At 41.2% G+C, this 26,318-nt stretch overlaps 1 protein-coding gene across 1 annotated transcript in view; it reads left to right on the top strand.

Annotated features, from left to right (window-relative positions):
• Positions 1-25,948, top strand: part of TNFSF11 (TNF superfamily member 11) — a 31,936-nt gene extending 5,988 nt beyond the window's left edge. The window contains exons 2-5 of the mRNA XM_044250680.1: positions 1,144-1,311; positions 20,190-20,232; positions 20,313-20,411; positions 24,398-25,948. Coding sequence (XP_044106615.1) covers positions 1,144-1,311; positions 20,190-20,232; positions 20,313-20,411; positions 24,398-24,819 — 732 coding nt within the window. The 3' untranslated portion in view covers positions 24,820-25,948. The remainder of the gene's footprint in view (positions 1-1,143; positions 1,312-20,189; positions 20,233-20,312; positions 20,412-24,397) is intronic.
• Positions 25,949-26,318: the final 370 nt, after the last annotated feature.

Raw genomic sequence — 26,318 nt, 5'->3', positions numbered from 1 at the left:
TGGCTCAGGTCATGATCCCAGGGTCTTGGGATGGAGCCCCCTCATCGGGCTCTCTGCTCAGCAGGGAGTCTGCTTCCCCCTCTCTGCCTGCCTCTCTGCCTACTTGTGATCTCTGTCAAATAAATAAATAAAATCTTTAAAAAAAAAGAAAAAAAATGTGTATGCAGACAACTAGCTAACAACTCAATGGGGATATTTTGGGTGGAACAATCCCTGACATTAGAGGAATTTTCACCCCACCACCACCAGTATCTGTCCATACAGCCTGCTCACCCCATACCTGCTCACCCCATACAGTCCTCTTCACCCCGTGTAACACTAACTATCACCTCTGATAGACGTCCCACACCAGGTTAAGAAACACAGATGAGAGTTTCAACAAAAAGGGAAGTTATGCTTCTAGATTTAGGTTTTTGGGGCTCCCTAGGAAATGGATTTCTCCCTCCCTTCTTTGGCTAATTAAAATATGCATTGATTAAGAAAAAAAGGTGAGGGGCGCCTGGGTGGTTCAGAGGGTTAAGCCTCTGCCTTCAGCTCAGGTCATGGTCTCAGGGTCCTGGGACCGAGCCCCACATCAGGGGTCTCTGCTCAGTGGGGAGCCTGCTTCTCCTCTCTCTCTGCCTGCTTCTCTGCTTACTTGTGATCTCTCTCTCTCTCTGTCAAATAAATAAATAAAATATTTAATTTAAAAAAAAAAAAAGGCCAGACAAACATGGTGGCTAACGATGATGTTTATTTCACTTGGTTTTGTAGGCTTCATGCTTTGAGTATCCAAGTGATTTTCATCACCCTATCTAGCATGCTGGGTATGACTTAAAGAGAAAAAGTTTTCTCTACCTGCACTGGCCCCATGTGATTATCCTCAACCCTCCCCCAATGAGAATTACACATTGGCAGACAATTTTGATCATTTCCTCACAATTCACACGTATACACTTGTGTTGTGAATCATCGCTCTTCATCAAAATGAATTAGAAGTCAATATTTCACCAACGTGAGGGTAATTGTACTCACTATTAATTGTTGAGGACATAAAGACTCTTGCAAGAATGAATTTTTTTGTCCTTAAGTCAGTCACGCTTTATTAAAGAGCAGAATGATCAATGATAATTACTCTACGCTATGACTTTTTTTTTCCCTCAGATGGATCCTAATAGAATATCCGAAGATGACACTCACTGCATTAATAGAATTTTCAAACTCCACGAAAACCCAGATTTGCAAGACACAACTCTGGAGAGTCAAGACACAAAATTAATACCTGATTCGTGTAAGAGCATTAAACAGGCCTTCCGAGCAGCTGTACAAAAGGTGAGTCCACATGGGAATATAAGTCAAGGGCCGCAGTGACCCTGCTAATAACGAAAATTAATACTGGCTGAGTGTTGTTGACTCTGTTCTTTTTCATTTCAATAATTTGTAAGAGAGCTACAGAGAATTTTTGTAAGAGATTAGTAGAATTCTTTTGAAGTTGGTAATGGCTTATTATGGGGACCGGGGACTTTCATGCACATATTCTTGGCAGAAGATTTTTTTTCTTTTTCTTTTTTGTTAAGAGGAGACATTTAAATTCATACAGTGAAGGAGGACAAAGATAGTTTGTGGTATTCACTGGGTCAGTTTGCTGGTGTGAATTGCCTGCCCTAGAAACCATTCCCTATGAGTTTTATAGGACTCATAGCTATTTCCTTGACATTTGGTTTTGTAAAGGTGGGATCTCCTATTCCACATGTGTTGGTCCAGGACCCTGTTCAGAGTAATTGTAACTGGTCCGTTGTTATCGCCCGTGGTGAGGATGTAAGCAAGCAGAGCAGGAAGTGATGTGGTGGGCAAGGTGGAGATTCTGTGTCCGTCTTCTCATTTTCCATGGGAGCTGAGTGAGAAAGGAGGAGGTGGGGATGAGGGACACTTGTGACTTCTCTTACACCAACAGCTCCAAGTGAGAAACACTGCAATTAATAACTATGTGTTCTGCTTTTCTGAATAACATCACTTGAGAATTTGGCAGCTGTGGAATTATTTTCCTTACTGACTCCACCAAAAGCTGGGTAGAACCCAGTGACTCCAGTGCATGTCTGCTCACACACATTGTGTGTGAATTCTTGTATCGATTCCTTTATCCCAGCCTCTAGTTTGCAACTCTCTGGGCTATCTCTGATCATCTTAGGGTAAATCCTAAAGTTGTCAAACTCGTTAAATCTAAATTACATGTTAATTCAGTTTATTTTTTTTAAATCTGCAGATAATAATAGCATTTTTTTTTTTTTAAAGGGTATGTGCCAGAGGTAGAGGTTGGGAGATGAAGCTGTTTTGTATATGAAGTTGATATTTGCTGTATTTTGTCAAATCTAAGATACCACCAATTTTCAACTTACATTAGTATTTCATGCATCACAAAAAAGAAAGAAATGTTAACAAAAATATTAAACACAGCAGTGCCTGGGTGACTTAGTGGGTTAAGCAACTGCCTTTGCCTCAGGTCATGATCCTGGGGTTCTGGAATCTAGTCCCTCATCAAGCTCCCTGCTTAGCGGGGAGTCTGTTTCTCCCTCGCCCTCTCCCTGTCTCTCTGTCTCTAATGAATAAGTAAATAAAATCTTAAAAAATATATTAAACATGATCATCATAGATTCTGTTTGCATCTTAATTTCAGAGTTACTAAAATATAAAAAAATGCATCAGAGAATCAATGAAATATATATTGCTCTAATATCTATAAGAGCATACTGGTTATAAATATTACATTTTTGTTATAATTTAGTATATAGGTGCTTAGCTTTATGCAGGAAATACATATTTTAAGGTGTGGGCTTAATTTGATATTTTTATTTATTTAATATATTTATTTAATTTTTGAGCTATATAAACAGCAACTCTGCTAATCTATTCATTTTTACTCTTTTATGTTTCATTTTCATTGGTCTACTTTCTTATCCTATCTCCCAAATACTGGGTAATCTATCTATAAACAATGATTCAGATATACTAGAGATAATCTATTAGTTAAAAACTGAACCCCTAACTCCGGTAATTCTGGTTAAGTAAATGACCGTCCCCTAATTTTCTGTGTCTCACATTGTACCTCCTTACAATAAAGAGATAAGTTGTTAATTTCACCGGTGTCCACATTCTTAAAAATTATCCTTCGGGTTTTCTTCTGTATAAGCAGAATCAGCCAAAATAATTTGAAAATAAAAAAAATATTAAGAAAAACAGATATCATTAACTTTTATTTAGGGGGATGCAAAAGTAATTCATCTGAACAGGTCAAGAGAGAAAAACATTAGCATCTCGTAGATACCAAAGAAGAGAATGACAAGATTTCATATTTATTTCTGATGTTTAAAATCCATTAGAAAACAGAACCGGATGTATTCTTGATGTTTTTCTAAACATCCCAAACAAAAAGTTAGCTAATGATGAAAAACAGAAACATTTTCTTAAAGCCGGGACACAACAAAGATGCCTAGTTCCCCCACATTAACATTGTTCAGAATATACTAGCTAATGTAATCACACAAGGAAATAAAATAAGAAAATATGTGTATATATATACATACACATATGTGGAGAAGACAAGATTTGCATACAAAGATTGCGTTGTACACTGGGGTAAACTCGAAAGAACTAAAAGACTGGAAGCAACATCAATCCATTTGTAAAAATTAGTAAGTAATAATCACTAGCTGTCCCCATTCCAAACAAGCAGAAAACAAATGAAAAATTCCATTCATATTTTTTAAACAGCCCTAAAAATAAACTGAACAAGGCACAGGCAAAAGCTTATGGAGATAATACTAAAAAACTCTACAGAGACATTTACAAAGTAAAGATGTACCTATGCAAAGCCCTGATCTGTGGGAGACCAAACCCCATAGAGTAGATATTATGGGATGGGTGTGAATGTGTGTGTGCATGTAATTTAGTACAGTGTATAACCTTATGTTAAATCAGTGGGCATAGTCTGAATGATTCAAATATGGCACTGGAAGGATTTGTTTACCATTTTTAAGAAGTAACAGACATATCTCATGTCCTAAGTGAAGACAAAGCCCAGCTAGAGAGAGTATTTGGGGCCACTTCTCTTGCCTCAGTTTCTGCCCCTCCCTGCCTGATCAGAACTTAACACCTGGTCTTTGTCCCATTTCCTATGCACTTTCTAAGTGACTGTCTAGATAGGATGACAGACCAGTTTGCCTTTAAAATGAGCAATAACGGCAGAATTTTCACTATTTTAGGAGCATGTTGCAGATTTGGTGCCTCGTTCCAAATAAGCAACACCGTTATAAGAGATTCAGTACCTGGCCAGACTAAGGAGAAAGATCTGTGGGCAGACAAGAATAATCAACTCTTCTCATTAAAGGCATACAGTTTTTGTTTTTGTTTTAAATTTTTATTTATTTATTTGATAGGCAGAAATCACAAGTAGGCAGAGAGACAGGCAGAGAGGGAAACAGACTCCCTGCTGAGCAGAGAGCCTGATGTGGGGCTTGATCCCAGGAACCTGGGATCATGACCTGAGCCGAAGGCAGAGGCTTTAACCCACTGAGGTGCCCCAAAGACACACAGTTTTAATTACAGATTAGTATTATTACAGTATAATTACAGATTAGCATTGTTTATTAATAATAATTCGTATTATTTATTTACAGATTAGTATGACTCATAGGATGAGGAGAACTTTATTTTGCTAATAGCACATTGTTTTGTTGTTGAGCTGTAAGATTTTACCCATTATTCATTGGTAATAACATTACATACAGGCAATCCTTTTCCAGGAGTAAGGAGTTGTCATGATATACCCATGTGTCTTTGGAGGTAGAAGATGTCACTTCTTCCCCCAGACAAGAGGATCTTTAGGAAGGAGACGAACATTACCCATACCTTATCATTAGAATCAAGCCGTGTTTATTAAGCACACTTACTGTGCTAGGCCTGTTGCCATAACTTCTCCTATATCCAAGGACTTATTCTTCTCTTACTCTCGCCAAATAGTGATTTGCCAGCTGTGTTGTCCTTTGATGAGAATTATCGGTTAATATGACATTCTCTACATCTTGCCAAAATAATCAGATTTCACATTTCTCTTGCCAATGCTGAAAATAGAATGGATGTATCCGGCATTCATAAGTAGATCTGTATCTTAGTTTTAGTTCTAATATAGATATTGAGTGAACCCGTAAAACAAAATTACATGTGAGTTCGCAATCATTATTGAAGGATCAAACCCATCTAGTGGTAACAAATGCTAGACATAAGCACAATACTACATTATATGTGTGCAAAAGTGCTGTTTACCCAGCCTGTCTTTGGTCAGACAAGTAATGCTGTGTTTCCCCCTTTTTTTTGTTTGTGGCTAGGCTTTCTTGGTTTTTTTTTCCCCTTTAGCACAGAACTCTGAAAGCCTCTTAGTGATCCAGCCCTACCAACCACAATTTACAAAGTCTATCATAACAGTCTATGACAATAAAGAAAACACTAGCACAAATATGGTGTCCAATTTATAAAGCGATTCTTGTTTCCAGCTTTGGCAGCCTCTCTGGCCTCTGCTAGCCTGAGGAGTGGAGTGGTGAGCTCAGGCCCAAGCTAGGGGCACTTGACCCTTAGATCTCTCGGCCAGTCTCGGTGAAAAACCATGTGTTTAGGCACTAAATATACATTCTGAGCACTCCTTGCTGTGACTCGGCGTGATTTTATGATGCCCTTTTGTTGATTTCACATGGAGTACCTGTCGGTGAAAAACTTCCTGAAACTTACTATGAAAAGTATTTCGGGGACACCTGGGTGGCTCAGTTGGTTGGACGACTGCCTTCAACTCAGGTCATGATCCCAGAGTCCTGGGATCGAGTCCCGCATCGGGCTCCCAGCTCCATGGGGAGTCTGTTTCTCCCTCTGACCTCCTTGCTCATGCTCTCTCTCACTGTCTCTCTCTCAAATAAATAAATAAAATCTTAAAAAAAAAAAAAAAAGTATTTCGAAGAATGATGTGGAGGAGAGAGATTAGTGGGGGATACCCAAGATCGCCCCCCAGGATGTGGGAAGGCAGCATAAAGATTTACATATGTGTGGATTTTTTAATATTAGCTTTTAAAATATTTTTGTGACTCTTCTATAACGTACTTAATATACAGGAATATCTTATTTAATACTTCAGTTAATATAGATATCGAGTGAACCCGTAAAACAAAATTACATGTGAGGTCGCAATCATTATTGAAGGATCAAAACCCATCTAGTGGTAACAAATGCTTGGGAGCATTACAACTTTTTCCTGAAAGAACCATACAATCACAGAGGTCACAGAATGAATCTGCAAACTCCCATCAGGACAAGAACTACAGCTATTGTGTTCACACTTGAATATGTCACATGTAACATAGTCTCAAGAATGAAGGAAAAGAACAAATAAATGATTGATGGCTTATGGAGCTCTGTGAACTACTAGTTTTAAAGAAGACTGGGTCAATCAACCAGTAGCCTGGTTCTCATTCATCGATGCCTTCACCAATGTTATATTGATAATAATTAATATTATAACATGAGGCACTTAGGTCTCAGTATAGATACAAAAGTACAGATGATTTTTGTTGAAAGTTTTCTCCATCCAGACTTCTCCCTTTAGGCATGTTTTCCTCTGGTCTCTGCAGTTTCACTACAGAATATGAAAAGCCAAAGATGATAATGACTACAAATAGCTATCTTTTGTTGGCATATTCTTGACTCATCATTTTCTGGACTCAGGAAGCCTCCGAGCCTCCAAAGGCTTACTGGAAAATAGGGAGTAAAACCAAAGCCATCATTATTGAACAATTAATTCTTACCTGGAATTCTCGTTTTAATCCCTGGGGACCAGTAAATATTTGATCCCATCTCCTACAGGATTGACAGTGTAAATTAGAACTCTCTCCTTCTATGAAGAATGGTGTGCCCAAAGATAGTCAATGCTTTGATCCCTTAGGAATTAGTCACAGTCTACCTGCTGTAACAAGAGAACCCTGATTCATGAATTAAGTTAGGCAGAGTTTTTTCCTCTCCTGTGCAAGAATCCGGGGTGAACTGGCCAGGGCTAACAGGGAGGCTCCTCCATTATCAGCTGGTACCTTCCTACCTTCCATCTCTTGGCCCAAGTTGGCTTTTCCATTTGTTGCCGTTTCCAGACAGAGACAAGGGATAGAAAAGGCCAAGAGGGGTACCTGGGTGCTGAGATACCACTAGTAGCATCCTCTTGGCTGGAAGTAACTCATAAGACCACTTCTGGCTGTAAGGGAGGCAACAAAATGTTATCTCTGGGCTGAGGAGCCATTTGCACCAAGGCTTGAGGAAGGGGCTTGCCCATCACTCACTGGAAGAGGAGAGGCTGCATTCTGGAGGACAGTGGCCAGTCTCCAATACTCACTAAACCCTGTTTAGGCAGGAAAGCAGGCTCACTATACGAGCAGAGTTAACTCCATGAATACATAAGTCTATGAATAATTGGGCCGGCTAAGATTTTGTTTTCTAAGGGTTAAAGTGCTTCAGGATTATTTGGATTCCAGGAGAGAGAGAGGGAAGTTTAAAAGTGGATTTAACGGCATGCATTTTATGAAGGAGCTTTCAAGGGTTTGTTTAGATCCACATATGGGACCTCTGAATGAAACTTGATTGTAACCTACCCAGTTTTTAGTAGGTTTTATGGATTCAAGAACATTAATTTAAAGCCAAAATGTTTATCCGATGAAGTGCTTGTGTTCTCCATACAGAGAGCTGATCCTTTAGAATTCTCATGTCAGTTATTACAAGGACACTATTCCCATTTTAAAAACTGAAGTACATAAGAAATCAATTAAAATTTGAGTAGATCTTAACTGCTTATGGAATTGTAATCATTAGCGTCATTTCTCTAGAGTTGTTATATACCATTATCTCTCACTTGCTATTTAGTTATATATACACATAACAAACACAAGGGGAAAAATTAAACCCCATTCATTATCACTTTTCCTTTGTATATGCATATGTAGCCCAAGCAAGTTTCTTGTAAACCCACAAGGAAACTTGGGGTTTGGGGACACTGGTGTTCCCAAATCAAGATGTTAGTCATGTAGTGGTTTTCCAATGGGATTTCTTCTGCGCCGTAACAGTTTTGGAAACTGCAATTCAATCAACCCCAATCATATTTAGCATTTATGAAAACTGTCTTTATGGGAAAGCTGAAGTAAGACCCACAGAATTTTCCTACAAAACCAAGGCCATCTACTACTGCCTTTGGCCCAATAATAGGCTGTTGGCTGTGATATGCTCAATCTTAGGAAGACCGAGGGCAAAAGGCAGAAGGGTTGGCAAGAGGGAAGTAACAGTGACTGGCATCATCAGAGGTGGGCTTATCTGTAAGAAGTATCCCAGGATGGAAGAAAAGATATTTTGGATCAACATTCTTAAAGAGACAGAGATAAGTAAAGACATACCTGGAAGAGAGCATCTAATTGTGTGGTTGGGAATCTTGACCTACAGTTTTAGGAGTGGATAAAACTCCGGGTCCTTGGCTAGAAGGGAAGGTAGCAAAGGTGAGATTGGATTGCTCCCCACAGAGTGGCTCATCTTAGGGGAGTTAGAATGTGTGGAACTGGAGAGTGATATTCCCTAGAATGGTGTTTCCCAAACCTGCTTGATCTTAAGAATCCCTTGGGGACCTTGCTTAAAAAAATAAGCAAATAAACCAGATTGGTCACAAAAATTTTGGTAATTCAGGAGTAGACTTTGTGATTTCAGAAACCCTCTCTGAGAAGGACTAGTCTGTCTTTAAAGGAATGCTTCAGGGTGCGAAGGAGAGAGCCCCTGGGACCAAGGAGGTGTACGAAGCATCCTAAGAAGATGTGAGAGCCAGCAGGGTACAGGGAAGACTTTGGTGAATTTCATGGTGGATGGGAAGAGTAGGAACAAGGCTGTGGTATAGAAAAGTGGGTTTTGAAAGTTGCAGAGAGCTGTCTACAGCTCAGATGATGAGACAGATGTTTGTTTGAACCTTTTGAGATTCAGGGTCTGAGAGAGTTCTGATCTCATGTCACTTCCTCATCATAAGGCTGCTGCCCTAGTCCGCAATCTCTCATCATAAGGCTGCTGCCCTAGTCCCCAGTCTTTGCCCTTCGAGGACACTAGGTGGTGGTGGTGGTAAATATGATAATGATGACTATAAATCAGGGGACTCATATTCATCCAAAGTTTTGGTGGGGTTGGAACCTCTTTCTCCTGGTGCCTATGCCTGCTTCTTACCTGCTTGAACCCTTTCATGGTGAAGGACCATACCATCATCTCCATCACCCCAACCAGAAGCCAGAAGATCATCTCACACTCTCCATCACTAACTCTTGACTTGGCTCCCATCCTGTGAACTCTGCCTCCTTACAGAACCTCCAGCTCTTGCTACCTAGTCCCTACTGTTGTCATCTTAATGCAGGAGTCGCTAGCACCATTTGTTGCCTGGGTCACTACAGATGGCCACCCCATTTATGGTCTCACTGCCTCTAGTCCATTCTCTGCACAGCTGAGTGACTTCTAAAATGCAAATCTGAACATGTCCCTTACTTTCCTACTTAAAAATAATCCTGTAACCAACAGGATAAAGTCTGAGCTGCTGAACATATAATGCAGAGTCTTTGGTGCTCTGGAAGCCCTCATTCCAGCCTCTCTGCCTCTCCAGGCTCATTTCCTTGTGTGCCATTCCATCACACAACAAGCTTGTGCCCAGTGGCCCTACCATGGTAAAATGCTAGAAGTTCTCTAACCGGTCTAACGCCCTTCCCCACTCTGCTTCCCTGCTGGGACCCAAAGCACAGTGAAGGCAAAGATGGTATCTCTCCTGGAAACACAGCATCTTTAGCACCCCCGTAGGATGCCTGCCCTCCCCCGCCCAACAGCCATCAGTAAACTTTGTGGAATGGATGGATGAGTGAATGAAAGATGGGCATTTGCGTGCGGTCCTTTATATGTTATTCCAGGCCTTTCCCGTGTCATTGATTCTCTGTCTTTCAAAATTCAGCTCAGGCATTACTTCTTAAAGGAGTGCCCCCCCCCCATACCTGCCTGCCTGTCTACCTTTGGGTTAAAAGCTTCTCCTGTGTGTGCTCAGAGCTTCTTTATTCAGTTTTATCATGCAGGGCATCCATGGCAGGAGCCTGGTGTGGGGCTGATGCACTCAAATGTGAGCCTTCCAGGACTGGGTGATGTTTAGTTTTTCTCTCCTGTGACAAGCATGCAGTAGGTGCTCAGTGCAACTTTGAAGAACCGGTTTAATGAGTAGTGAGCTCTGCTCATGCCTGCTCTTGGTGCCCTCCGATGGCTATCTGTTTGCTACTGCCAGAAAGATTCCCAGAGGGCTGGAGGTCACTCCCAAGTGTGATGCTTATCCTGCTTCTTGGAGGGGAGAGTTTCTGCCTTTGGGGCATGAACACATTAAAGGATCTTAAGGTTAGAGGACCCTAACTGGCCACCCTGTCCCTTCCTCCCTGGCCTCATTTGTCCATAGAGGCTGGCCTGGTACCTCTGTTCCCCTTAGCATCATATTCCCAGCAATTCAATACTTTGGGGAGGGTTTGTGAGGGTTTGTGAGCATTTTTCAGAGCCTACAAGGCTCTGTGAATGTCAGAGCTCTGCCAGTGTAAGGGGGCATTACTGTTTCAAGTGGCAGAAGAAATCAGAGACAGGGTAAATAGCACACCTCACGCAGGACGCACGCCGCAGTCACTCCACCGGGCCCTTAGATTAAACTTTGTAACCGAGTACTGTAGTGCAAGACATTCTAAGATTGGGCTCTTTATGAAGACTAATACTGCTGTCATAAGGCTACTTTACGAAAACTCTAGGAGACTCTTAACTGTGGCAGAAGGTTTCTCTTTTAAACCATGAAGGTTAAACAATAAAAACTAATTTTCTCTTCCCAGCATAGCCAGCACACTGCCAGGAAAGCATCACTCGGTTCTAGGAAAACAAGGGCATGCTCTTCTTCAGCCCTTTGGAGGGAAGAGTACATTCTCTGTTTGCAAAAGTGTGTCTTTTCCAATCAGTGGACTTCTTCTGGGAGAAACGAGCCCATGCTGACTGTGCTTGGGTGGAAGGAGACCAATGCACGTCTCGGTAAAGTTCTTCACTGAGAAATTTCCAGAAGTGGTCATGGGTTGGTGGTGGCTGATTTAGTTAAGAAGGAAAACAAATTAAGAGGTTAAGAGGTGAGGTGCTGGGGGTATGGGCTGTGGATAGAATCTGTGTTGAGAAAACTTTGGATCTGGGTGAATTCTGTGAATCAGTAGTTTATATTAAGAAATAAAGAATTTTAGGGATCAAAATGTAGAGTTGCAAATGAATCAAAGATGGCTCTTCCTTTCAGGATTAGTGGACCCAATGCCCTATCTGTGGGCTCCTCCCCCTGCTGCTAGGTGGGCCCCTGGAGCCAGTCCTTCTCCCCTTGCCTTTCACCTCTCCCTGGCCCCCTGGGGGGGGGTGATGTTCAGGCTCCGCCCCACCTCACCACTGCTCCTCTACTGTCCTGGTGCCCTGGAGGACAGTGTTGCAGGCTCTGCTCTACCCTTCCTGACATGTGTTCAGCTGACAGCATGCTCAGTGGATCCCCTTCTTGAAGTTCCTCACTTTGAGGTTATTTTAAACCGTTACCACGGACAGTTCATGAGGAACTACAGGGTCCCCTCTTCATCCAGGTGCCTATAAACTGTCCCCCCATATCCTGTGGATTACAAGGAGGGAGAAAAGTAAGGGGCCGAGACATCTATATTAATGCTGTCCCTTTAACTACTGCACAACACCTAGGTATCCTTTCTGTGAGTAGGTAGGCTTTCTGTCCCTTGCAAACCAAGAATACCAGGCAAATAAAAAACTTGATAAATAAAGACGCGCAACCGAGAAGACAGTAAGACGTGTCTCCGAGAGAGCACTTGGAGACCGTGTCGGTATGAAGAGGAGGGCAGGATACTTGCAATGGGGGCTGACTATAAGTAGCTCTGGGTGGCCGGCACATGGGGTGCCCCACAGTGGCCTCAGGAGTCGGGCTTGGGGGCTCGGGGAGGGATAGCAAGGGATCCTGAAGCAGAAAGCAAGACACCTTGCAGAGCCTTCGAAGCCCAAGGGAGAAATGTGGACTTGCTCCTGAGGCCTGTGGGCAGCTCCTGCAGAATTTTCAGAGAAGGACCATGTCCTCCGTGTGCCCCAGTAGTAATGGGTCCGTTTGAGGCCAGCAAGAGACTGGGAGAGGAGGGAGGAGGCTATTATCATGATACTAATGAGAAACGCTGATAGCTTGAAGGAAGGCAGTTGCACTTGGTGGAGGGTCGGGGGAGGCTCTCTGCACTACTGTTTACGTGCTGCAAGTCCGCAGGACTTCTCTGCAAGAATGCGAAACTGGCTATTCATTTTCAGCATCAACCCATGTGAGGCATTCATGTGCTAACTCGGCTGATGAATACACTATTCTTGTAACTTGGTTGGAGAAGAATTACATGAAGGGTATCATTAAGATGTTAAAACGAATGCATTACATATGTTAACAAGTGTATGAACCCTGTATTATATGCGGCAAAAGGGGTGTTAAATCCTTGTTCAACCAGCCAGATGTCCCTGCAGCTGCCTATCCACAGAGGGAGGCAGCCACCTGAGACCTCAGCCATGAGCGGGTGCCAGTGGTTTCCGAAGCATCTGGCTGTACAAATTGCTTCTTCCAGGCTCTGACTGACAGGCTCCGACTGACAGGCTCCGACTGACAGGCACCTCCTGGATCGCACAATTCATGTCACCACACCCAGGTGGGATTTTCAGTCTCAGAAGCTCAACCTCCAGCAACTTGACCTTTTTGGGGAATTTTTACAGCCAGGAGTGTCCTCAGTGGGAGCTTCAATCCACTCCTGTCATTTCGTAAGATTATAAAACATAGCAATCAAGCAAATAAGGCCATTTTAATAACATTTGCTCTTGAATCGGGATGCTAGTGAAGTCTGGTTTTGGGGCAGTGGTCCAACTGAATTTGCAAAAGCAGGCTTAACATTTGCTGTCAATGTTGAAGTTACCAGAGCAAAATTTTCGTAACTCCCCAGAGGAGCTGAAAATACTCATAGGTGTTTGTATTTATTCTTATAGAGTACAATCTCTCCTAAGTGCCTTTGATTTATCAAGATTGAGCCAGTTCTGAGATGTCTCCCACCCCCCTATGTTTGGTGAAAGACCCTAAAACATTGTAGAAGATGTTCGAAAGAGCCTGTGCGGATAGCCTGAAGACCTGGTCTGCACTCTTCAAATTCACCCAACCACACTCTGGGCATTGGGCTTCTTGGATGTTGAGTTCAGGAGAAGTTGAAAAGAAGCAATCCTAGAGACCACAGTTACACAATCACATCGATCTTTTGTGTGCTTTCTTTCTTGGCGGAGAAATTGTGAAATCGCAACATTTTTCTATGGGTGAAATAAAAGTCGAAATAAAAAACAAAATTATATCGGTTGTTTTCTTGTCTATTCAGATGTACTCTGACAGCAAAGATGAAAAGTTAGTGCAGTTTAAATAGGAAAATACCACAATAAGAAGATCTTTTAAATGTTGTGAAATTTCCTCAGCTCTATTGTTTTTAGACTTTGGAGTGGGGGCTATCGCAATTTCCAATCTGCAAAGGAGGGCTTTGGTATCCCAGGCTAGTCAATGCTGGACGGTGTCCACTAGGTGGCAGTATGTCAGAGGGTTTCTTTTTCCATTTTATTGACCGCATTTTCTTTGGCTGCCTACCAGTAGTTAGCTTTTCCTTTTTGTTTTGAAGGGTTAAATGAAGCCATCATAATTGAGGTCCAAATTATGCTTAATTTTGCTGAAAATGCACAATTTTGATGAGAAGACTACTTGTTACAGTGTGACCATAAAATGAATTCATTCATTCATGTGAGTTTTCTTAGTAACTTCTAGGTAATGATCCTAGTTGTCAGGGGTAGGTTGTAGAAACCGGGGGGTGGGGGGGGTGGCAATTCTTTTTGTCCCCTGCATGTAACAGTTGCTAAGCATGCTGTATTCTGAGAAGGCAGATCGCTGGTCTTCCTGAGGAGCAACTATCGGGTTCTCTTTTGTGGCTCTTAGCAAAGACCTTTGAGAGAATTGCAAGGAGGACTCTCCCCAGCTTTTCACCTTGGAAACTGTTTCTGGCTCCTGCTAAAGGCTGTTTGCTGGGAGGTGTGCAAAGCTACCTGTTCTTCCTTATGATCATGTAGACCACATATGCACAAGATGAACTTTTTTTTAACTTACAACAGGATTTAAAATAAGATAAACACACATAATATTCTAAAAAAAGATCTCTTTCATCTGAATAATTCATTCAGAGGAGAGAAGTTGGGACATTCTTTGTAGTGTTTTCCGCAGATTAGATGATCAGAACTTTTTGAATTCAAAGAAACCAGAAGCAATGTCTGAATGATAAGATCTGGGAATAAAGAACCGTACATTTTAAGACACTCTAATTAGTGTGACAGAAGTGGAGGACTAGAGTGGATGAAAATAAATGCAAATGTGCTGCTTAGAAAATAAATGGGACTGTCAATTGGGGTGAAGTTGCAATTCTCCTTTAGAAGGGTATTCCTATAATTTTGAAAATTAAAAATATTAGGGGGGCATTCAAGAAAGATCCATGCTTGGCATATACATAGCCAAGTATCTGTTCTTTGAGGAAAATGACAAACCAGAGTAGCTCCTGCCTTGTGGTGTGGACTCAGCAGAGTCACAGTTGGAGATCGACACCCGTCATGGGGTCTGCAGGCCCCTGGTTTGGGCACTTCAGCAGCCAAGCCCTGAACATGGGCTCTGATCCTGTTTTCTGAAGACCCTGGAAATTCTGAGACCATATTTCCTGATGTCAAGGCTCTTTTTTGTCAGATTTTCCAGACAACCTGCAGGGACTTGGCAGTCAGATCTCCAGTGAAGATAAGCCTCCTTTCAGACTTTTTATTTCAGGGAGGAAAAAAACCCCCTAAGGATTTCTTGGCAGGCATAGGGGAAGAAAAAAAAAGATCTTTTTTTTTTTTTTAAGATTTTATTTATAACTTTTTTGAGAGAGAGAGAGAGAAAGAGTATGAGAGAGATCACAACCAGGGGTGCGAGATAGAGGGAGAAGCAGACTCTTACCCTGAGCAGGGTGCTCAGTGCGGAACTTGATCCCAGAACCCTGGGATCATGACCTGAGCCAAAGGCAGACGCTTAACCTACTAAACCATCCAGGTGCCATCCAGGGGGAAAAAGATCTTTTCCCCTTTCCCCACTTAGGTTCTCCAGTTGGAGCTTTATAAATTAGACTGATAAGAGAGAGATGAATAAAAGAAAAGCATAGGGACACCTGTGTGGCTCAGTGGGTTAAGCCTCTGCCTTCGGTCTCAGGGTCCTGGGATCAAACCCGCATTGGGCTCCTTGCTCAGCAGGGAGCCTGCTTCTCCCTCTCCCTCCATCTACTTACTTGTAATCTCTATCTCTATGTCAAATACATAAATAAAATCTTAAAAAAAAAAAAGAAAGAAAAGCATATGCATGTATTGAATGTATGTTTCCCAAAGAAACGAAGACCTGAGGAAATGGTTAGCCTGACTGGTTTTTATACTAGGTTTGATGGACAGTGGAGAGGTGCAGGGAAAAATGTGACACGACAGAAGAGTCTGAGCTATGGTTATAAACTGGGGAAATCTTAACAAGGCCTTTTTCTCCCAGTTCTTCTTAGTGTCCTTCCATCTTGGAGCTAAGGACACTCATTTCCGCTAGTTAGGAGAAGAGCGCCTCTCGTGTGAGGGTCTTATGACCTGCTTCAGAGGAGAAAGATGAGTCAGAGGGTCCTTCCTGCACCTGCCATTCCTCAAATTCCTTCAGCTTTAAGTATTCAATAGGCTAAGACCTTATATTTTGGGGTAGCACGTTCTGAGCCCCATGATGGACCATTGAAACTTTTCTGTCAGCTTTCAGGCATGTGCTTGGTGACATTTGTAAAGGGACAGGGATGTACAGCTCTGAAAGAGGAGTCAGGGGCAGAGGTTGAAGTCCCAGCTTTATGGGGAGAGCCCTTATTCTCTGAGCCTCTATTTCCCAGTCTGAAAAATCAGCATAGTGATAATTACCCAGCCTCTGATTCTAATAAGAATCAAATATGCTAATATAAGGGAAAATACTCTGTTAGCTCTGCATGTAAGGGATTATTTAATTTTCAGCATGAATATGTGGAATATATATATAAGTTGGGAGAATATAATAAATCTATGGCCAAATACAGACATCACCAAACAGCCATTTATGAGAGAACTCAATTAGTAATAATGTTTGTCAATGCCGGCCCTATATTAGAACCACCTGGAGAGATTCCTTAAAAAAAAAAAAAAACCAAGTCACTTTTGGACTAAGTGGAGTTGGGGCCTGGGCGCCCAAGATGTAGTCCTAGAAAAATGTTCTGTTTATGGTTGACATCTATGCATATCATTTTGAGTTCAAAAAATTGGGAGTGAGGTAGGGATACAGGAACAGATAATAAGAGTACAATTTTTGGTAGCCTCAGGTTGTAGACATACCATGTACTGCCTTTGCACAAGGAAACTTCTCTATAGGGTTTGAGAGGGATTGCAACTTTGGGGTACCTAAGAATGGGTATAACACAAAAGCAGCATTACATGATGGGGTCTCTAGCTAGAGTTCTAATTTGTCCTGATCAGGACACATTAGGGTTTCTTTTGTTTGTTTGTTTTGTTTTGTTTTTGGTAGTTGGGTTTTTTGTTGTGTTGTGTTTTGTTTGTTTTGTTTTCTTTCTTAGCAGTCATTGAAAGTACTTCTGAATGGTCCTGGTTATTGAATTTTCTTGTAATGAAAAGTTTCTGTGACAGTTCTGACCTCGGAGCCACTCCTTAAGTGGGCAGGGGAAGATTTTTATCAGCTGGGAAAGAACAAACTTTCCCTGCCCGTTTTATTTAGTCAGTGACTTTAATCAGCTGCTGCTTTTGCCTGGGTCTCAGCCTTCACACAGAGCCAGACTGGCCTATCTCTGAAATCTTCTGGGATGTCAGAGGCTTTGCAGTTCTCATATTGAGGACCTAAGCCACCAGCACTAGCTCACCTGCTAGAAATGCAGAATCTCAGGCCCTACCCAAGACCTACTGAGTTAGCAACTCGGTTTCAACCTGCCCTCTGGTAGACTGTGATGCATGCGAATCTGAGGACTCCTGAGCTGGCACATAAGCTTTCCCATTGTGTTTCTCAATAAAAGGTGTGTTTTTCTCCATAGAAAAGCACAAAGCAGACATTTGGAGACATAAACCATACTTAGCTTTGCTTCTTCCCCCCCTCCTCCCTCTCCCCTTTGATGAGACAAATCAGGCCTAGAGGGAAAAATGAAGGGCAGCTTTATATTCCTGAATTAATCTGTCATCAAGGATCCTATTTCAATATTTTAAAAGATAATAATCAGGTAAAGAAACATTGTATATATAAGAGAGTCAGTATGTATAAAGACATTATATTGTAGGTGCACCTGGGTGGCTCAGTAGTTAAGCGTCTGCCTTTGGCTCAGGTTATGATCCCAGGGTTCTGGGATCAAGCCCTGCATGGGGCTCCCTGCTCTATGGGGGAACCTGCCTTTCCCTCTTCCACTCCCCCTGCTTCTGTTCCCTCTCTCACTGTGTCTCTCTCTGTCGAATAAATAAATAAAATCTTTTAAAAAAAGACATTCTGTAAATGTATAAATATATATACAATTTGTATCTCTATTATAAATGTATATATAATGAATAAAGATACATTGTACATGTACATACATACACTTATATAAAGCTGTAAAGATATACACGTATATAAAGATATACTGTATATACAAATATGTAAGGATACACACAATGTATAAATACACACTGTGCATCTACCAATCTCTGTTATAAATACAGGGGAGACTAAACCAGGAAATTTCCAGAAATCAGAGTACCACTGGGAATCTAGAAGTCACGAGAAGAGAGTTGGGAGATTGGAGATCAGCTACGGAGAAAAATAAATCTTGGATGGAGAGGGAAGAATAAGGCCTGGAAAGGGCCATTGCATGACACCAGTCAAAAAGGGCTGCCACAATTTGCCTAGAATTTCCTACAAGCAATGTTCCAGCGTTCGGTAGGGCAGTACCCTGGGCCAAGGCAAGGGCAGAAGGCAGCCCTAGATGAGCACCTAAGGTTTCTTTGTAAAAGGTAGTCACACTGTGACTTCTTTAGGTAACAGAAAACAGTTGTGCTATCTCCTCCAAGGATCTTTAAAAATAGAATAGATTTGGGGGGACAGGGGGAGGGGTGTAAGGAGAGGATGGTGGGGTTATGAACATTGGGGAGGGTGTGTGCTATGGTGAGTGCTGTGGAGTGTGTAAACCTGGTGATTCACAGACCTGTACCCATGAGGTTAATAATATACTATATGTTTATAAAAATTTTTTTTTAATTTTTAAAAAATAGAATAGGTTCTTAGCTCTCTTGGGAGTCCTGAAGGCAGAGAGAAAAATCAATGGTGTTTTTAGAATCCTTCCAACTGTTAACAGTTGAAGTTGTGTTTGCCCCTATCTATCATCATCTATCTATTCACCTATTATCTATCAATCTATCTATCATGTACCTCAAAGCCCTTCTCTTGAGATACTCAAAGAACTTAGGTTATATGGCTAATCTTTTAAACATCACAGGATGGGGCTGGGGGCAGGGGTATGGGAAATGGTTAGTATGGATGGCCATCCCAATAACAGAGAAATTAGGAATCTCCCAAGAGTGTTTCTAGTATCTAAGTGTTTGAAGTACCAGACACTCTGCTAAGTGCCTACATGCATTTAATCTTAACCTCCTGCCTTATGATAGAGGTTCTATTAATATATTTAGTGCAGGTAGGTGGCTGATAGGGATTTGAACTGACGTTAGATCTGACGTTTCACCCACTCCATCTTAATAGTTAGTGGTAGGTGGGGTCAGGATTCAAACGGGTATGCATTTACTTACCTATCAGACCCTTCATTCTCAGGGCTCAAATAGAGATATGCAATTACCTGTGCTCTTTTCAAACTTGGGCTCTTTCTTTTTCTGGTTTGAGTTTCTTTCCCTCTTTTCTTCCTTCCTCTCTCCCTCCCTCCCTCTTTCCTTCCCTCCTTTATTTCTTTCTATTTTTCTTTTTCTTTTCTCTTTCTTTCTTTTTCTTTCTTTCTTAATTTCTCTCTTTCTTTCTTTCAGATTTTATTTATTTATTTGAGAGAGAGAGCAGGAGCCAAGTAGTGGAGCAGAGGGAGAGGGAGAAGCAGGCTTCCTGCTGAGTAGGGAGCCGAGGCCGGGCTCAATCCCGGGCTCAAGACACTGGGACCATGACCTGAGCCAAAGGCAGACGCTTAACAGATTGAGCCACCCAGACACCCCATCCTGGTTTGAGTTTCTAAACCTCTATTGGTGGAAGTATTTTGACTTAATTATTGATACTGTAAAAGCTCTTAGTCTCCCGTGTAGTACTTTAAATACACTGATTTTTTTTTTTTAAATAAAAAATTAACCATTGGGAGCTAGGCATTATTCACTTTCCTGTGAACTGAACTTCATTGTGGTAGCAGGAATTCACTAATGAAATAGACATAAAAAGAGCTTCCCTAAAGATTTAAGAGGGTCATATATTTTGTGGTAATTGTTATTTTCCTAGTTAACTTCATCTTCATTTATGTATCTGCTACAAATTCTTAAGTATGTTTAATTATTATAGGTTTTATCATGTACATTGTCTTTTATTTCCTCTTTGTCCAAAGTTTTTTGTTAGATGGTATGTGTGTGAAGCATACGGACATAACTCTTTGGGATGAACATCTCTTTCTTAAGATTTTTAAATTTATTTTAGAGAGAGAGAGCCTACAGGTGGGGGGAGGGGCAGAGGGAGAGAAACTCAAGCAGACTTCCCACTGAGTATGGAGCCTGACACAGGTCTTCTCACCACCCTGGGACCGTGACCTAAGCCGAAACCAAGAGTTGGACACCCAGGCACCCCAGGTTGAATTTTTCTTGATAGTTATCTAGAACACCAAAGAATTTCACTGCCTACACGTGTCTGGCATTGAAGGAAAAGAGATGAATTTATCATTACGTCCAACAGTCCTAAATTCTTATGTCTTGACTAGAGGAGTGAATATATAAAAAAGATTTTTGTCTTTTCATTTCAGGAGTTACAACATATTAGATCACAGCACATCAGAGCAGAGAAAGGTAAGCATGGTTCTGCATGAATATTTGAAATCATATAGGGTCAGTGTTCTTGGGGCTAATATGGTTTCTCTCCTCTCCAGCTATGATGGAAGGTTCATGGTTAGAACTGGCCAGGAGGGGCAAGCCTCATAGTCAGCCTTTTGCTCATCTCACTATTAATGCCACTGACATCCCATCAGGTAAGTTCCGTTTGCATTCAGCCTGAAAAAGATTTCAAGAGTCCTTTACCAGTCCAATTAAATACTCAAAACTATTATTAGCTGGTTATAAAATTTTGAGAGCCCTTAACTTATAGACCAGAAGAAGGATCGTTTGGTACTGAGTTGATGATCTCTATTGCGGAAACAGTTATTGTCAACTCTGCCAGGAAGGACGTCATCGCTTTTCATTTTCAGATCATCAAAATGGGTGCTTATTTTTAATGACTGCCGGTTGAGATTGCAGAACTGGGAAGGGCAGTCCCTTGTTATGTTCATCTGTATTTCTCCAAACTAAAATTGGTACATCCCCACCCTCAGCCTATGAAGTATGTGATTTATGTCCTGCAGAATTCCAGGTAGGGTCTTAACAGAGTAATGTTTAAGAGGCAGTAGCCCTCTAGAAAAGGAGACACGCTCCTTCCCCAAGGGCTTATTATTTTCTCTGGATAAGAATTTAGCTCAATGCACTGGAGAGCTGAATATCTTTTAGAAATGAGGAAACCCAGAGCTCTGTGCCTACAGATGTCCAGCTGTGTCCTAACCAATGTCCCAGCTAGCCCACCATGTAATCCCCACTGGGACTCTCGACCAGATAGGGGGGATAGGTGAACATCCAAAAGGTTAAAAGAACATTATTTAATAGAGTGTCAGTTGACATCATCATTATTATTATGGTGCCATTTGTTCAACATAAAATATGTACCAGGCATTTCACTGTATTCCTTACCTCGGCTCTTACCACAACCCTGCAACGTAAGTGATTATCATTCAGAGTTGTGGACAAGGAAACTGAGTTCCACATAATTTATCTACTCAAGATCGCAGGGGTGGTAGGTTTAGAAATTGAGTTCCACTCCAGTTGATTCCTAAGTCCATAGTTTTTACACTACAGGCCATCATATTCCTACCCTGTAGCCAGCTGGCTTTGTCAGAGGGAAAAACATTCAGAGCCCTTATGTTCCTATTTTCTTGTAAGAAGTAAATTCCTGCAGTCTTAATAGAAGGGACTTGCAGTCTGACGGCCTGGGTATGGGGCCCCATCGCACCACATACTGGCTGTGTGACCTCTTACAGATTCCAAGTATCATTTGTGTGTCAGTTTCTTGACGGGGATGGAGATTCACTGGGTAGCCGTGGAGATTCAACGAGGCTAGGTCAGAGCATGCTCACGGGGAGGCTGGCCTCTAGTAAGCACTCCATGAATGCCACTTATTATTATTTGAGTTTTATTAAATGGTTATGCATATTCCACTCTGTTGCAAAAACGATTTAAGGCTAGTTTTTCTTGGAGTTAAAAAAAAAAAAAAAAGACCCAAGTTTTCATAGTGATTTCGCCATCACATAGTGTGGGTCGCGGAGCCATATTCCCTGACTGCAGACGTGGAGATTGAGAAGCCAGCGACTCGGTTGGTAGCACATTTGCCTCCACCCTCTATCCTGCCCCAGAGATCTGCTTCATAAACAGACTTTCTCTCTGCACATGTGGATGTGTGCCGTCCATTGAAGTGACACTAATTTTCTGAGTGAAAACTGTTTTGCATATTAGCAAATGCAATCAAATTAATACCGATCAGCTGTTTGTGCTATGAACGTACTCTGCATTTATCTTTTCAGTTCATTTTAAATGGCATATGATAAATATTACATTACACCGTGTGCCAAAGTCTGTTTGGCAATAGCAAGCGTGTTTTAGTTATAAAGCTCTCTCTTCAGGCACCTAGCATCAAGTCATTGCCAAAAAACAAGGCAAAACTCCCAGTTATTTTCCGACGGTTATTGAGTTTGTGAGTGAAATGAAGTCATGTATGCTCCATTTAAGAAAATAACGTTTGCTTGTCTGGCTGAGCCAACAGCTCCTCGAGTCCATGTATTTCCCAGTTTCTGGCCAGTACTGGATTATTCAGAAGAAGGTGGCTTTAATTTTGCATGTTCTTTTGGCCTCTGTTTTTTATTTATTTACACACAAGAAAAAAGTCAGAGCCTGCCTTCTATTGACTGTTAGCTTATGGATTTGCAAATCTTCCTGAATAAAATGCATTGGGAAGTATTTTGCAAAGCCAGACTACAAGGCTTTCTTAAGGGGACGGCTCAGGCTAAAAATTTGGACACGCCTCTTCCCTAGCGCCTAATTACACTGATCGTAGGGGATGAGGGGCTGGGGTACAAGGTTGTCAGCATACCTTGTTAGTCACGGACACCCAGGCTTGAGTCATGGAAACTCAACTGGATCACAGTGTATTTCTCTTTCCTTGTCTCCCACTCTTCTCTATTCTTGAGTTTTCACATTCATTCGCACTGATAGCTTTCCTCCCTTTAACCCTCTGCATGCCGTGTGCATTCCATTCTTTGCTCCAACTGTTTCACTCTCTGACACTACCCTCTCTCCCTTTTCTCAGCTCATCCACATTTAATTGAAGTCCTCCCCATCCTCTGGCTCCTGTGTCCCCCCATTGGGCTCAGTGCTCCTGGTCTCCATTCATTTCTGCAGCGCTCACTTAGCTGTTGCCTAATTGAACTTCAACCAAGTGCTGTGGGACATGCAGCAATGAAGATACTATGTTTTCCAATTTATATGCCTATTTCTTATTTTCTCCACTATTAGTGCTAAGTGCCTTGAGGGTATACTGCTTGATAAAATTCTTAATTATGGGTAGAGTGAATCCCCATAGAAACCCCCACACAGATATTTACTGAATGACTGATCAACTAAATGAATTGGTGAATGGATGAGTGGATGAATAAAAATAAAGACATGTTTAGTAGGAAATATGGACACTCCTTCCAATTGACTAGCTAATAGTGGAAGTGGTATGTGGTCAAGGTTCCTGTCTTTTCTCCTCTCCCCGTTTCCTATTCTTTTCTGGCCTGTCCAGTCTGCACCTTTTAGCCCTTGGTCTAACACTAACAGATCCAACCCACTGAGAGGGCAGACTTTACCTTAGTCATTCTGCTTCTCTCTGTTAAGAGTCATCATTGGAGATAAACTCTAAGACAAGTCACGAGTTGAGAGAAGGACTGAATACAGGAAGAAGGTAAGAAAAGAGAAACATGGGATAATTTTAGATGGGAAACATCTTGAATTTTGTTTGGTCTGTGAATGGATTAGGTGGCTATTTACCAGTCTGGAGGAATTACTTCACTAGTGTTTGTGGGACTGTGATGAATAATTTTGCAGTCGCCTCTTGATTCACTTGAAACCCTTAGATGATATTTACATTTGGAATGATATTTACATTTGGGGGGATATTTACACTCTGGATGGTTTCATCTGGATGACCTGAGGTGGGACCTCCAATGAAAAAGAAAGAAGTGTGCAAAAGTGGGTCGTGGAGGCTGCAGTATCTTTAATGGCTTCTCAGGTTCGCTCTAGTGACCTCCTCCGGACTTCAGGAAGTAAACCGTCCTTGGACAGGATTTGGGAACATTTGAATCAAGCAAAGTCTGGAAGTTCTCTTCCTATGCTTGTCTCTTGCCTTTCTGTACCAACCGCCTTCGGCTTATTCTCTGTCTTCAACCTTAAATGATCTTTCTGATCTGTTGGCTGAATCCTGTATCTATTTCCATTTCAAGTTCTCAGGCTCAGTAACAATCCAACAAGGTGATTCTTGATTTTTTCTGGGAAGAACTCTCTTTCCTTTGAATACTCATAGCAATTATTTGCACCTTTATTTTCAAGGTTTATGCCTTTCTTCTTAACTGAACACATACCATACCCATTTGTCATGTACTGTAGGCACCTTTAGGGAAGGAAAACTGAGTTTTTGTCTTTTTACTCTCTCAGGTGCCTAGCAGAGAGCACTAAGCCATCTTAATGTATTTCTGCCCTTTTAGAAAATAAATTCTGAGAAAGTATTCTACCTTTGGAACGATAACAGTTACGCTTTTCTTCAGCCTCATGGAATCGTGAGGATGTCCTTCTCATTGAAGGGGGTAGATTTTAAATCATATGCCTTTCCTGTCCTCAGGTTCCCACAAAGTGAGTTTGTCCTCCTGGTACCATGACCGAGGTTGGGCCAAGATCTCTAACATGACTTTCAGCAATGGAAAACTAATAGTCAACCAAGATGGCTTCTATTTCCTGTATGCCAACATTTGCTTTCGACATCATGAAACTTCAGGAGACCTCGCCACAGAGTATCTTCAGTTGATGGTGTATGTCACTAAAACCAGCATCAAAATCCCAAGTTCTCATACCCTGATGAAAGGAGGTAGCACCAAATACTGGTCAGGGAACTCGGAATTCCATTTTTATTCCATAAATGTTGGAGGATTTTTTAAGCTACGATCTGGTGAGGAAATAAGCATCGAGGTATCCAACCCTTCACTATTGGATCCAGATCAAGATGCAACATACTTTGGGGCTTTTAAAGTTCTAGATATAGATTGAGTCCCATATTGTGGAGCATTATTCTGCATTTCCTAGGATGTATGGGGAAAAGTTCTAAACAAGCCGAGAAAGATGTATATAGATGTGAGACTACTAAGGGGTATGACCCACAATGGTACAAGGAGACTCTTCCATGCTTTTGACTCTGTCACGAGCATGTGTATCTACCACCAATGGGAGACGTTGGAGTAAAGATTGTTACAGTCTAAAGACTTTCTTACATAATGGCTTTTAAATTTTGTAATGAGTTCCTAAAATTATACCAGATTAGAACAATTATGGTTGCCTTTATATGAAACTGCATTTGGGCTATGGAAGGGGGTTAATTCTCTGGATCTAGCCTGTGGTTATGTGCTTCATGTGGGGATGGGGTCGTCTAATTGCCAACTGATGACCATCTGAAGGGTTAAGTTCCTTTGAATGGTTACATCATGCTGGAACCTTCAAATAAATACTTTTTCTAACGAGGAGAGAAAATATATGTATTTTTATATAATATCTAAAGTTATATTTCAGATGTAATGTTTTCTGTGCAAAGTATTGTAAATTATATTTGTGCCATAGTATTTGATTCAAAATATTTAAAAATGTCTTGCTGTTGACATATTTAATGTTTTAAATGTACATACATATTTAACTGGTGCACTTTGTAAATCCCCTGGGGAAAACTTGCAGCTAAGGGGAAAAAAAATGTTGTTTGGTAATATCAACTGTATTATACTTCTTTACTCTTTTTAACTTAATAGATTTTTCAGACTTGTCAAGTCTGTACAAAAAAAAATTAAAATGGCTGCCTTGAATAATAAGCAGGATGTTGGCCACCAGGTGCCTTTCAAATCTAGAAGCTAATTGACTTTAGAAAGCTGACATTGCCAAAAAGTATACATAATGGGCTACTGGAATCTGTCAAGAGTATTTATATAATTATTGAACAGGTGTTTTTTTTCTACAAGTGCTGCAAATTGTAAATTTTGTGTTGGTTTTTTTTTTTAATGGAAAAGTTATCAGTGGCTTACTAGCAAAAAAAAAATCCCATTTTTAATGTGGTAGATGATATTTTATACTGTACAGTAAAAACATTGCCTTTGAATGTTAATTTTTTTGGTACAAAAATAAATTTATATGAAGACCTGCCTTGTGATGTTGTGCTTCTCTTTCATGTCTGTCTTATTCTGTGATCCCATTCTCTCCAATATGCTGTTGTGGCTTCCATCTTTCCAAAGGTTACTGGGAGAACTGCAGATTTAATTAAAAATTAGGAAGAGATTCAATTAAATTAATGAACCTCCAAATTTGAAAAATAATTTACAAAGGATATGTATGCAAGAATGGAGCCAGATAGGAAATAAAGGCTTCTTCACTCCAAAAAAGACAGTTTATGTTATGCATCTTTCTTGAGAAATTATCGGTGCTGTACACTAGTTCCTAATGTCCTGTGGGACAACTGAACTGTGGGAGCCCTTGAACTTTTGAGAGCTTGCCATGGTGAGGAAGCATTA

The sequence above is a fragment of the Neovison vison genome, chromosome 5 (genome assembly GCF_020171115.1).
Source record: "Neovison vison isolate M4711 chromosome 5, ASM_NN_V1, whole genome shotgun sequence".
Classification (NCBI taxonomy): Eukaryota; Metazoa; Chordata; class Mammalia; order Carnivora; family Mustelidae; genus Neogale; species Neogale vison.
Note: the sequence above shows the minus strand (reverse complement) of the source record. Positions and strands in the feature narration are given on the sequence as shown.